This window comes from Lycium ferocissimum, chromosome 5, assembly GCF_029784015.1.
Source record: "Lycium ferocissimum isolate CSIRO_LF1 chromosome 5, AGI_CSIRO_Lferr_CH_V1, whole genome shotgun sequence".
Lineage (NCBI taxonomy): Eukaryota > Viridiplantae > Streptophyta > Magnoliopsida > Solanales > Solanaceae > Lycium > Lycium ferocissimum.
Window position 1 is genome coordinate 38,927,196 of NC_081346.1, and position 12,563 is coordinate 38,939,758.

Here is a 12,563-nt window from a genome sequence, read left to right on the forward strand (position 1 = left end):
TCACACACTTCATTTAACTGAAGGTGGAATGTGTTATGTCCAATATCAGTAGACGTTGGCAATTTCCCAAATTTCCTCTCGTGACGTGGCTGATTTCTCTTCATGAAAACCTTGCGGCTACAGACGCAAAAAATTAATAAACTGAATTATGGTGGAACATTCACATTCACAGCGCCTCACCGATTTGACTTTATTCATATATATATATATATATATATATATATATATATATATATATATTTTACAGTTGCATTTGCCAAATCCACACAGGAAGAGGATATAGTGATTGAGCAAAGACATGATGAAGGTGAATGTAGTTAGCCAACGGGTGAGGCCATATCTCGGACAAGTTGTACAAAGAAGAGCCTGCACTTCAGCGAGATGGGAAGGAGGTGTTTCCATGGTTCAAGGAGCTTCCAGGGGCATTGGCTTGGAATTTGTAACTCTCCTTTCTTTATTTATCCCTCTTTCTTCTATGCTTTTTTTTTTTTTTTTTTTTTTTTTTTGTGTGTGTGTGTTTGGTGGGTTTATCTTAGTAGTTATTCTATGTGCTTCATTTTTTACAGTTTTTACTCCATTCAGAAATAATTGACAGATTTGTTCATTTGACAACTATCTACTTTTAACATTTCAATTTTAACCTACTCATGTTGAAAGCCATATGATCTTGATCGAGGGAGTATAATTTGGGTGTATTATATTCATAAACTCTGTGTTTCAGATACTCGCAGAAATCAAGGGACAAGAAATTAAAGATCAATGCAACTACTCCCAAGAAAGGATAAACGCGACTACCTACTAGCCTTCTACCCTGATCTGAGTCCTCCATACCCTCCTATCTAAGGTCATGTCCCGGTGCAGTTCGAACATGCGCCATGTCCCGTCTAATCACCTCTCCCTAATACTTCTTCGGCCTACCTCTGTCTCTTTTCGAAACCGTCCATAAAGCCGCCCTCTCGCACCTCCGCACTGGGGCATTTGTGTCTCTCCGTATCACATGTCCAAACCATCTCAGCCTCGCTTCCCGCATCTTGTCCTCCACCGAGGCTATTCCTACCTTGTCTTGGATAACTTCATTCCTAATCCTATCGCTCCTAGTGTTCCCACACATCCATCGCAAAGATTCTCATTTCCGCCACTTTCATCTTCTCGAACGCGAGACTTCGACCGGCCAACACTCCGCCCCATACAACATAGTCGGCCTAACCATCACTTTGTAGAACTTGCCTTTGAGTTTTGGGCACCTTCTTGTCGCACAACACTCCGGGAGGCAAGGCTTCATTTCTTCCACCCCGCACCAATACGCGTGACGTCATCATCAATCTCCCCATTTCCTTGTATAATAGACCCAAGATACTTGAAACTATCTATCTTCTCAGACGCACCTTCGGTGCCAAGCTTCACTTCCACGTCGGCCTCATGCACTATATCGTTGAACTTGCATTCCAAGTACTGTCTCTCGTCCTACTCAACTTGAACCCTTAGACTCTGCAGAGTTTGTCTCCGTACCTCCGCCCAAGCATTAACTTCGCTGCGAGTCTCGTCAATCAGGACTATGTCATCCGCGAATAACATATACCATGGCACCTCACCTTGAATTTGCCGCGTCAATCCATCCATCACCAAGGAAAATAAAAATAGGCTAAGAGCTAATCCCTGGTGCAACCCCATCATAACTGGGAAGTGCTCCGAGTCTCCTCCATAGTCCTTACCCTGGTCTTGGCCCCATCATACATGTCCTTGATCGCCCTACTGTACGCCACAGGTACACCTCTAGCCTCCAAGCATCTCCATAGAACCTCTCTCGGCACTTTGTCGTATGCCTTTTCTAGGTCGAAGAACACTATGTGTAAGTCCCTCTTCCTCTCCCTATACTGCTCCACCGCCTCCGTACAAAGATGAATAGCTTCCGTAGTGTAGCGCTCCGCACGAATCCGAACCGGTTCTCGAAATAGACACGTCTCTCCGCACCCTCATCTCCACCACCCTTTCCCACACTTTCAAAGCGTGGCTTAGCGCCCGATCCCTCCGTAGTTGTTGCAACTTTGAATGTCGCCCTCGTTCTTGTACAATGGAATCATTGTACTGCATCGCCATTCTTCGGCATCTTAGCCGTCTTAAAGATGCATTAAATAACCGAGTCAACCACTCTGCACCGCCTTTGCCTCAGCCTTCAAAATTCCCCAGAATCTCGTCGTTCTTGGCCGCTCTTCCCTTACTCATCCTACGAACAAGACCCTTAACTTCCTCAATCTTTATACTCCTACAATATCCAAAATCACGACATCTCTCGGAGTACTCCAAATCTCCCAACACAATGTCTCTGTCCCCTTCGTCGTTCAAGAGTTTGTGGAAGTATGACTCCCATCTCTGTCTAATGAAACGTCCTCCACTAGTACCCTGCCATCCTCGTCCTTGATGCACTTCACCTGATCCAAGTCACGCGCCCTCCTCTCCCTCGCCTCGCTAGCCGCACAACTTCTTATCCCCGCCTTTGTCCTCTAGTTCTGCATATAGGCGTTCAAAAGCTACCGTTTTTGCCGCCGTAACCGCTAACTTGTTCCTCGCCATCTTATACAATTCCCTATTCGTCCACTTCTCCTCATCATCCTTGCTGTCTACCAACTTCGCATACTTTACCTTCTTTCCTTCTACCTTCTCTTGAACTTCTCCATTCCACCACCAAATACCCCCCGGCGGCAAAGAACTACCCTTCGAGACCCCTAGCACCTCTAGTCGCTTCCCCACGCAACCGGTCGTCCTATCCCGTACGCCGCCGCCTCCTCACTACTCTCCCAAGCTCCCATAGCCCTCAACTTCTCCCCCATCTCTAGGGCACCCGTCATGGTCAAACTCCCTCATTTGATCCTAGGCTTGTCATCCACGACCTTCTTTCTCTTCCTCATCTTGATCCCCAAGTCCATCACCAAGTGCTTATGCTGGGTCGTTAGGCTCTCACCGAATCACCTCATAGCCTTTACAGAGACCTTTATCACCCTTCCTAAGGAGTAAAAAGTCTATTTGCGTCTTAGCCACCAAACTACGAAAGGTTACCAAGTGCTCCTCCTTCTTCGGGAAACTCGAATTGGCTACCACCAGCCCAAAGGCTTTTGCGAAATCCAACAGTGCAACTCCTCCTCCGTTCCTGTCCCCAAAACCACAACCTCCATGCACATCGTCATATCCCTCCGAAATTGACCCGATGTGTCCATTGAAATCTCCTCCTATGAATAGCTTCTCAGTGGGCGGTATACCTCCCACCATCTCGTCCAAATCCTCCCAAAAACGTCTCTTCTCTTCCTTTCCCAAGCCTGCTTGAGGCGCGTAAGCACTAACAATGTGCAAAATAAACCCTCCAACGACCAGCTTAATCGTCATCATCCTATCATTGACACTCTTAACCCCTACCACCTGGTCTCTTAAGTCACTATCTACTAAAATGCCTACCCCATTCCTATCTCTCGACCTACCTGAGAACCATGGCTTATACTCGTCCACATCTTTAGCCCTGGATCCTACCCATTTAGTCTCCTGGATACAAGCTATATTAATCCTCCTCTTCTTAAGAATCTTAACTAGTTCAATGGACTTCCCCGATAAAGTCCCCATATTCCAAAACCCTACTCGCAGACTAGAAACTCCCTTAACCCAGCTACCCCCTCCAACCCTCCTCTTACTGTTCTTTTAAGTTTTCAATTTGTTTGCTTTTCCTTTTTCCTCTTATTATATTTGAACAGTTTAACAAGCAATTTTGTAATGTAAACCAGATAGCTGATGTCCTGTTTGTTTTTTTTTAGTTTTATCTTGATGCTTGAATGTAGGCAGGAAGTTTGTCATCTATTTTCTCTGTTTCTCTGGCATTGGGTTTAGATCAAACCTCCGATTGGTGAAATGGCTGTAGGTGTCTGGCATGAGTGCTCATAAAGGACTGAGTTCTTTAACAATCCAAAAATTGGGTATAGTGCACCCTCATTCATACAGCTAGTTAGAGTAGAGACTGGATTTCTAATTCCTTTCTTAATCATCAGCCATTCATTTTCTCGTCCTTTCTTTTCCATACGTCTCTCTTGGACATCTCATGTTACTTGGTTCCCATGCTACAGCCAAAATTTGCACAAATGAATTGAAACAGTACAAACTTTCATGAAGTTCGAAACAAAGGAATAGAAAAATCTTTCTCTGTGGTCTCAATACACATAGATAATTTGGCCTAACTGAAGTAATCATTAGGTTTGTATAACTGCTTACTTAATGTCTGTCAACATGACCTTTTGTTTTTGATGGGCTGGTCTGACTGGAAGAGTTTAATTCTTTTGCAAACTCTAAAACTTAGCATCTGGCTATATACTTTTCTGTGCATGGGAAAACTTCCTCTGACAGGATATACCAACATACCTCTGTTTTTGGTCCAATCATTAATGAACTATGATTGTTAGTTAATTATCACTCTCTGTAACTGCTCAAACAAGGTCTTACCTGAGTTTCTGACTCGTGCAGGTTAGACAATTGTTAGAGAAAAATGACAAAGGCTACATTGTTGCAACGTGTCGTAATCCTAGTGGTGCAACAGGGCTTCTGGAATTGAAGAATAAGTTTCCTGAGCGCCTTGACATTCACCCGTTAGATCTGACAGTTGAAAGCACTATCGAGGTATATTTTAGTAGTTATTTCCTTGCACACATTCTCCTTTTGCCTTTTTGTTCAGAAGTGGGAATATCATCTTAGCTTCACCGGCCAAAAGAATCATTTGCGTATTTCTTGGATTCTTGATAGTCTTGTTTGTTGATGTACATTTTTAGTATTTCATAACAATGCTAATTCTCAGGGCTCAGCCAAATCAATCAGAGACAAATATGGCTCGCTAAACCTTCTAATTAATGCATCTGGTATTCTTTCAATACCCAATGATCTGCAGCCAGGTACATTGTTTCTCTGTTTTGTTTTCATTAATTTATCAATTGTAGCTTGGACACTGTTGCAACTTATAACGATGATGAAACAGATAAATGATCCTTTCCTTTCTTTTAATTGTGGTATTGGTGGAGTGAGTCATTTATCTTCTCTCTTTTTTTCAGTACAGAAACAACACTGAGTAAGGTGGAGAGATCATCCTTGCTTCTTGCTTATGATATCAATGCTGTTGGTCCTATTTTGGTTATCAAGGTGTGGTCTTTTAGTTTTCTCTCATGTTGTAGGCTAAAAGAACAATTTATTAATCATTTCTTTTTCAGCAGCAACTATTTCTGATCAATCAAGATTTTGAATGCTCAACAATGAATATCTTGTGCTGATATTTTGACCGACAAATTAGTTATTACCCATGATAATGTGTATACGACCAGGAATTTCTGCTCTCCTTGAAGAGAAGAAGCTAATACGTCTTTTTACCTGACTATGAAGCTAAACAACTTAACTCAAGCAATGCCTCTTTTATACCGAACTTTGCCAACCAAGCAGATTAGAATAGAGTAGGAAATCTTTTTTCCCGAAAGGCAAACAATTTTGACCTTTTTGCATCAGTAGTCATCAACTAGGCCTCTAAGCCTCGGGTTCAATAGTAAGAGCTCAGCACGTGATATGTTGCTAGGCCCATATCACGAGCTTGAACCCTGTCGCAGACAAAAAGCTTGGTCTTGTGTGGGACTTTGAATCTTTCTTAAAACTTATGAGCCCAACACATAGCAATTTCTTGCCCTTTGTTAGTAATAATGTTGAATAACCGGTTTTAACAAACTGTAAATGATAATCTAAGCGAAGATGTGGAGAAAAGATAACCTGGTGTGATATCTTTCGGTAATCTGCACAATTCTAATCTGTTGGAGATGTCTCAGTTTGTAGAAATTCCTTGCTGTCATGCTGGTTGATCTTAGTCCAGAGTCTTCAAGTTCCCATTAAAAAAATGTGAGCAAGTCCTTCCCTCAGAAGGTTGAATAGTAGCTTGTCTAACTCTTGTTTGTTCCTAGATGTTACTCGAGAGAAGTTAATATAGAGGGCAAACAGCTGCTTTAGGTTTCCTATTAATTTTAAACAATAAAACAGACTCATCTGCTGTTACTTTTCAAAAAAATAAAATAAAACAGACTTATCTGAATAAAATATATTGCCCTATGTCAATTGTATTCAACCGGCATCATCAGGTGAAATTGGATTATCCTGGTGAATTTAGCAAAAAATACACATGGACCATGCAAGAACCTCATTGTCGGACTCGCTGTCATGCTGATGGATATTAGTCCAGAGTTTTAAGGTTTCCATTTTTTTTTTGCAAGTGCTTCCCTCATAGTTTGGATTATAGCTTGTTAGTAAAAGTAACTTGGCAGATGTTGAGAAAGAGTACCACCAGTTCTTTTCTGTTTCCTATAAATTTATTGAACAATTAGATAGACTAATCTGAATAAAATATATTTTCTTATGTCAATTGTATTGGATCGCCATCATGAAATGAAGTTGGATATTTGGATTATCCTGGTGAAGTAAGGGGAAACCATCATGGAGCATACAGGATCCTGATTGTTGGACTTGTGCATGGAAGATCTTGCTAAAGATAGACATATTCCAAAAAAGAAAAAGATCTTGCTAGAGTTATTCATGTACTAGTTATATCGACATTTAGAAGAATGATCCACACATTTAAAGCAATATACGTGTTTCATGAGTTGCCAAAGCATTGTTTAAAAAAAATAATCAACAGGGATGTGCTGATAAGAGATCCTTTAATTGTAGATCATGTAAAAAATAGAGGATTCTCAACGTTAGATTTACCTTTTTCTTTTTTTACATCCTACCCTCCCCAGACTCCACTTGTGGGATTACACTGGCTATGTTGTAATTTATTTTGAGTACCTCTTGCTTTTGACAATGTAACTTTTAGTTCATGTTTTGCGTGAACAGCACATGTGGCCTTTGCTGAAAGCTGGAGGTGGCTCTGGAACTGCCGAGGATTTTGCTATTGTTGCCAACTTAAGCGCAAGGGTGGGATCGATTGGAGACAATGCTTTGGGAGGGTGGCACTCCTATCGTGCATCTAAGACTGCATTAAATCAGTGTATGCTCTTTAAAAAATCCAATTACTCAATTACATATTTAACTTCTGCTGATGGTGGTAAAGTTGAATGTCTCCATGAAGTTTCTTTGACCAAACAAAATGTCGTGTAGAATAATTGAAAAATGATATCAAATGTATTATTGAGATCTCTAGCATGATCATGGAAGGCGAAAAAGAAACCTTTCTTAGTGTACGCATGGTTAGAAACAACAACAACAACAACATACCCAGTTGAATCCCACAATGTGGGGTCTGGGGAGGGTTAAGTGTACGCAAACCTTACCCCCACCTTGGAAGGTAGGGAGGCTGTTTCCGAAAGACCCTCAACTCAAAAGAAAACAAGGGAAAACAAGGGAAAAGAGTCAGATACAGACAAGCAAATCAAAGCAATGCGAAAATGAGAAATAACAAGAGCAAAGAAGTCATGATAAAACAGCATGGAAAGACAAGACCCAACACATAAAAGCATGAATCAAAGGGCAATAAACAGTAGAGCAAAACTACGCCTACTAGTGCGAAAGAAAAGTGAGACTACCTACTAGCCTTCTATCCTAGTCTGAGTCCTCCATAACTTCCTATCTAAGGTCATGTCCTCGGTAAGCTGAAACTGAGCCAGGAAAAAGGAGAAAGAACGGGTTCCAGTTCTCTGTGTTTTATGAACTAGTAAGTCAAAACTGTAGGGGAAATGATAAGCAGTTTGAAATGATCAAAGAATGACCATTCAGTTCAACCAAGAGCTTTTCTTACATTTTATATGGTAGATGGCAGTGGGCTCAGTGCAGGTTAAGTTGTGGGATCACTGGATGGAGAATAGTTGACCATTAAGGGCTGGGAACAGGCAAGATGAATATGAAGAGTGAACTGTCCCAAACAGGATATTCTCCACCTCGGTCAGGTTTCAACTTCTTATGGATCAGTCTGGAGAGAAAATCTTAACTTGATAATTGTTTTTTTTTTTTTTTTTTTTTCATATTTTCTGTTTTCCCCTTTCATTTTTGATTGAAGAATCATGAGAGTATTTAGTGTGAAGTTCACTCCTCTCTCCATATCCTTTTTATCTTGCTTACACTTGGAGTTTAGAGATGATTAGACCCATGGGCACCCTTAAACTCATGTATGTGTTGATTGTTGAGAGACAAGAAGCCAATAATGTATTCAGAAGGTGCACTGGCACATGTACTGGTGCGCGTGCATTTTCTTCCAAGTAGCATTTCTTGTGGACAGACACAATAAAAATTCAGTACAATTACGAGAAAACTTTGGAATGTTTCATTTTTAGTTTGGGATATATACTTGTGGAACCATTTCCAGAATTTCATAATCCAATGTCTTAACATTAGGGGGATACAATATTTCTTGAGGTCTACTAAAAACAAAGCAAAATCTTGGTGAAATGTTATGCATTGATCTTTCTGGACGCATACCCCAATATATTCAGCTATAAACATTTGGTTTTTTTTTTTTTTTTGAGGAAATTGCAAATCCACAAGGAAATTGGTTCTAAATAATGCATGAAGAGTTCACAGTTGCGTTCCCTTGTACTATTTTATAAGCAACCAAACAAGATAATACCTAAATGCTTCTGTTGCTCTTTGCAACAATGGTTAATCAAGAGTTGACCATATATATTTATTATTTTAAGTCGTTGAGTTTGGAGATCAGAAAAGGGAGGAACTAGTTTCTTTGTCTATCTTAAGTTATGTTGCCCCAGACACCGATAAAAATTGGATTTATGTTGCCCCGTATCCCCATAAGTCAAATACATATATACAATAGTGATGTAGTGAGTTAAAGTCAACAATGACAATTCTGAAGTTGGGCTGTTGTGTACCCGAATAGTCTGACTGAAATTATTAGACGAATCCTCAAGTGGACTAAACCTTATAGTGAAAATGGCAGCAGATTGCAAACCTCATCCATGTAAATAAATGACTTACTCTATCACTGTTTATAATAGAGAAGCGAACTTATTTTGTGTGAAGATTTATTGTTACTTCATGAAGTCTAAGAATGCAATTGAGATATGATTCTAGAAATTATACAGTAACAGAGGATTTAACAATGTTTTGTTTATATAACTTCATACCTTTTTTTGTATTTTGATCCAGTTTTCCTCTGGTGAAATTGGTTCATGCTAACCATGTCTTAAAGCTGCAGTAACAAAGAATGTGTCGGTGGAATTTGCACGTAAGAAGGATCCAATTATATGCATTTTGTTGCACCCAGGCACAGTGGACACTGATCTCTCTCAACCATTCCAAAGAAATGTTCCAAAAGAAAAGCTTTTCACCAAAGAGTTCTCTGTTCAGAAGCTCCTCAGCATCATGAACAACACAAAGAGATCTGATAATGGCAAGTTTTTTGCCTGGGATGGTCAAGAAATTCCTTGGTGATTTTCCCCTGAAATCCAGACATGTCGATCGGGTATCAACTTGGTTTTGATTAATCCCTCCTGGATGATTTTCTTGCTTTCCTCTTGTTGACCAGTAGCTTATTTTCTAGTTACCTTTATATGTCCTTGCACAAATATTCCCCCACTTCTGATGATTTATCCATTAAATAAGAAAGAAATTACAGTTTCATTTGTACTTACAGAAGAGATTGTACAAATCGGTCTCTGGACTGAAGTGAATCTCTGCCTAGAAGTTCTATTCCTGAGTGAACATACTGAAATAAGAAGTTTCACTTTAATGTGTTGTTTTAACTTGTTTTCCAAATTTCAATCGAAATTAGATTAAATTATCATAATGTCATACGGAGATTCTCATGTAGTGCCCAAAGCCAAGGTCCTGGTGCCATTTCTCGTCTTTGCCTTCTCTGGAATTTGATATATGCTTATTCACATATAATATTACTAATATTTTTTCCTGTCAAATTGCTTATGAAAATTAGTTCAAGAAGAGCCATAAAAAATATAAGGAATCCCCTTAATTATATATTCGACCAAGCAAAAAGAGCGGGGAACAAATAATATGAGTACTATGAATGTTTAACCTTATCGAAGGTTCATTAAGAACTTCCCAATTGGAACTGATGACCGACCTATCTCTAATTTCCTTGTAGAAAAATATTAAGTTTGAATTTACTGATGAGTATCCATACTTTTCAACTTTCAAAATATGCAGTAGCTATCTGTAATAGAACGTTATGAGTTGTGTTAAAGAAAGCTTTGGGTCACTGAAGTCTGATGTTATTTGCTGCATGGCAGCACTTTCTATATATCTAGTGCCGGAGGCGCAGCTCGAGTTTAGCAACGAGGAGGCGTTGGATGAATACGCCACATATTTGCCAAGATTATTTTTTCCTTTTGCGGATTAATTCGGACCATCTTGGAACCAACAAGTGTCACAACTCCCTCCATCCACTTTTACTTGTCACGCTTCATGTGAGTGAGATTGCATGGACTTTGACTAGTATTTTAAGATGTGTTTTTTCTTCATATTAATATTAAAAGAATTGCAAATAATAGTATTTTCCGTATAGTTTTCGAACATATAATTTTTTATTTTAAATTAATCTAATTCAATTTAGCTCTGAAGATTAGTCAAATTGACTCTCGAGAAGGGAAACATGACAAGTAAAAGTGAGCGAAGGGAGTAATAAATAGGAAGAGAAAATATTAGTATATGAGTTCTGGTCAAATATTTAAAAGATAAAACACACTCTTTTTTTTTTTTTCCTGCAATTTCTTATCCAACTCTAGACAGGGGCGGAGCTAGGGGGTTCATCAAAAATTACATTTTGTAAGGATATATTTATCTTCTTGATGAAACTCTGTCTCATTCGTTTTTTTATTAATTGGAGTAGTGTGACTCAAGATAGTCATGAAAGTTGATTTGATCTTATAAACAACTTTCTGTTGCAAAAACACTCAATTTTACTCCTCAAATCCTCTGGAGAAGCAACGAAGGAACTATGTTATGACTAGAAGTAGTTTCAAGAATATGGTTGCCTCTACTAGTGTTCTCTCAAAAGCAACGTGGGAGAAATTAAATTGAAAATTGATTCCGACGGCATAATTGAAGGTTTTGAACTACAAGAATTCAACTTTTGTAACATAGGAATGGAGTGCCAGGAGTACTTGTATAAGTTTCAAATTCCTAGAGTTCACCTGTAAGTTTCGAACTTCAAGACCTTGTCAGAAGTGTTACTTGTAACACTTCAAACTTCATGATACTATCCAAGAATTTTACGTTCTGCAATTTTATTTTAAAGGTTCTACTGGGACACATGAAGGGCCACTAAAGGTTCTCTGAGCTAAATCATATGAAGGAAATAAGGTACAGTGCATCTGCACACAAGAGCATAAATGCCAATGAGCACAGCAGAAAGAATGTGACATGAATATATTGCTGAGTGAACCCGATTGCTATTCTGGAAGTTGGAGAACGTCAATAAATTATAGTATGCCTTTCCTTGATAATAAGCTCATATGGCGCGTATGAAAATCCTTAAATTCAATTATGGATCATAGAATAAGAACACTGAAAACACGATAACTTGGTTCATTTTTTGTACATAATTTCACCACTTTTGGGTTTGAAAATTCAGGAGTTTTTCCTGGAGTTTGTTCAAACTTGAGGAATATTTCTTCGAGTTTAAATAACAAAGTTTGAACATCAAGAGTATTTTTTTTTTTTTTTTTTGGAATTTGAACGGTTCAAAAAAAGGAGAACGAGAAAGCGAGTCTATACCGCTTTTTAAGTAGTGATTATTTTTTAAATATTTTGCGAAACATTTATTATATTTTAATAAGAGCCCTAAAGGTCACTACCTGATATTGTTGTATTGAATATGTATGGTACATATCAAGACGTCAACTCCATGAGAATTAAGATTTGCATGAGTGTCTTGTGAACTTTAAAGCATGTAGACCTTACCAGTTCATCTTTTGCCTTTTAAATAGAGCGGTCAAAATGGACTGGGTCTACCCAATCCTATGACGTCACGGGCTTATTAATTGTGGAAAAATGACATAGTATATCTTTTTTATCTAAGATGTAATAATATTTTACAAAACATAACAGATCTGGAAAAATTAAAAGCCCAGCCCTTCCCTTTCTCTCTATTGTTTATTTCCGCGCTTGCTTCACTTGGGATTTTCCAGCTTATAAGCCCAAAACCTCGCAACAATGTCAATCCAAATACTTCAATTTTGAATCTCAAACTCCGATTCATTTCGACCTGCCAATTTGAAAGGACGATAGAGATTCTTCTCGGTCTAATCTATTGAACCACCACAACTCAATGCCGGCCGCCACCTCCTCCACCAGTTTCTTTCTCCGGCGAACTCGGCGAACTCGACGAACAAAGACCTCACGAACTCAACCTCTACCTCAGATCTGTTGTGTTGCTTGGGGTTCATGGTTGTTTGGGATGTGTCACGATGATTTCAGGGATGAGATGTGTTGATTATAAAGTCATTTAATAGTTTTTTGTTCTTAATTTATGTGATGCATTTTTTTAGTCTATCCCAAAAGGAATGATATCTTTTTATATTTAAAAATAGTTTAATTTT

General features: G+C 39.0%; 1 protein-coding gene across 2 annotated transcripts; it reads left to right on the forward strand.

The window, feature by feature from the left end:
• The first annotated feature begins 203 nt into the window (after positions 1 to 203).
• LOC132056795 (uncharacterized) lies at positions 204 to 10,511 on the forward strand. Of its 2 annotated transcripts, none has more exons than XM_059449146.1 (7): positions 204 to 439; positions 4,498 to 4,650; positions 4,826 to 4,919; positions 5,081 to 5,163; positions 6,892 to 7,045; positions 9,203 to 9,469; positions 10,272 to 10,511. In XM_059449146.1, exons 1-6 carry the CDS (start codon positions 299 to 301, stop codon positions 9,436 to 9,438), a joined length of 861 nt encoding a protein of 286 aa, XP_059305129.1. In that variant the 5' UTR covers positions 204 to 298; the 3' UTR covers positions 9,439 to 9,469; positions 10,272 to 10,511. The 2 variants fall into 2 exon arrangements, with proteins under 2 accessions (XP_059305129.1, XP_059305128.1); XM_059449145.1 differs by having other exon boundaries at positions 205 to 439; positions 10,254 to 10,511.
• The last annotated feature ends 2,052 nt before the right edge of the window (positions 10,512 to 12,563 follow it).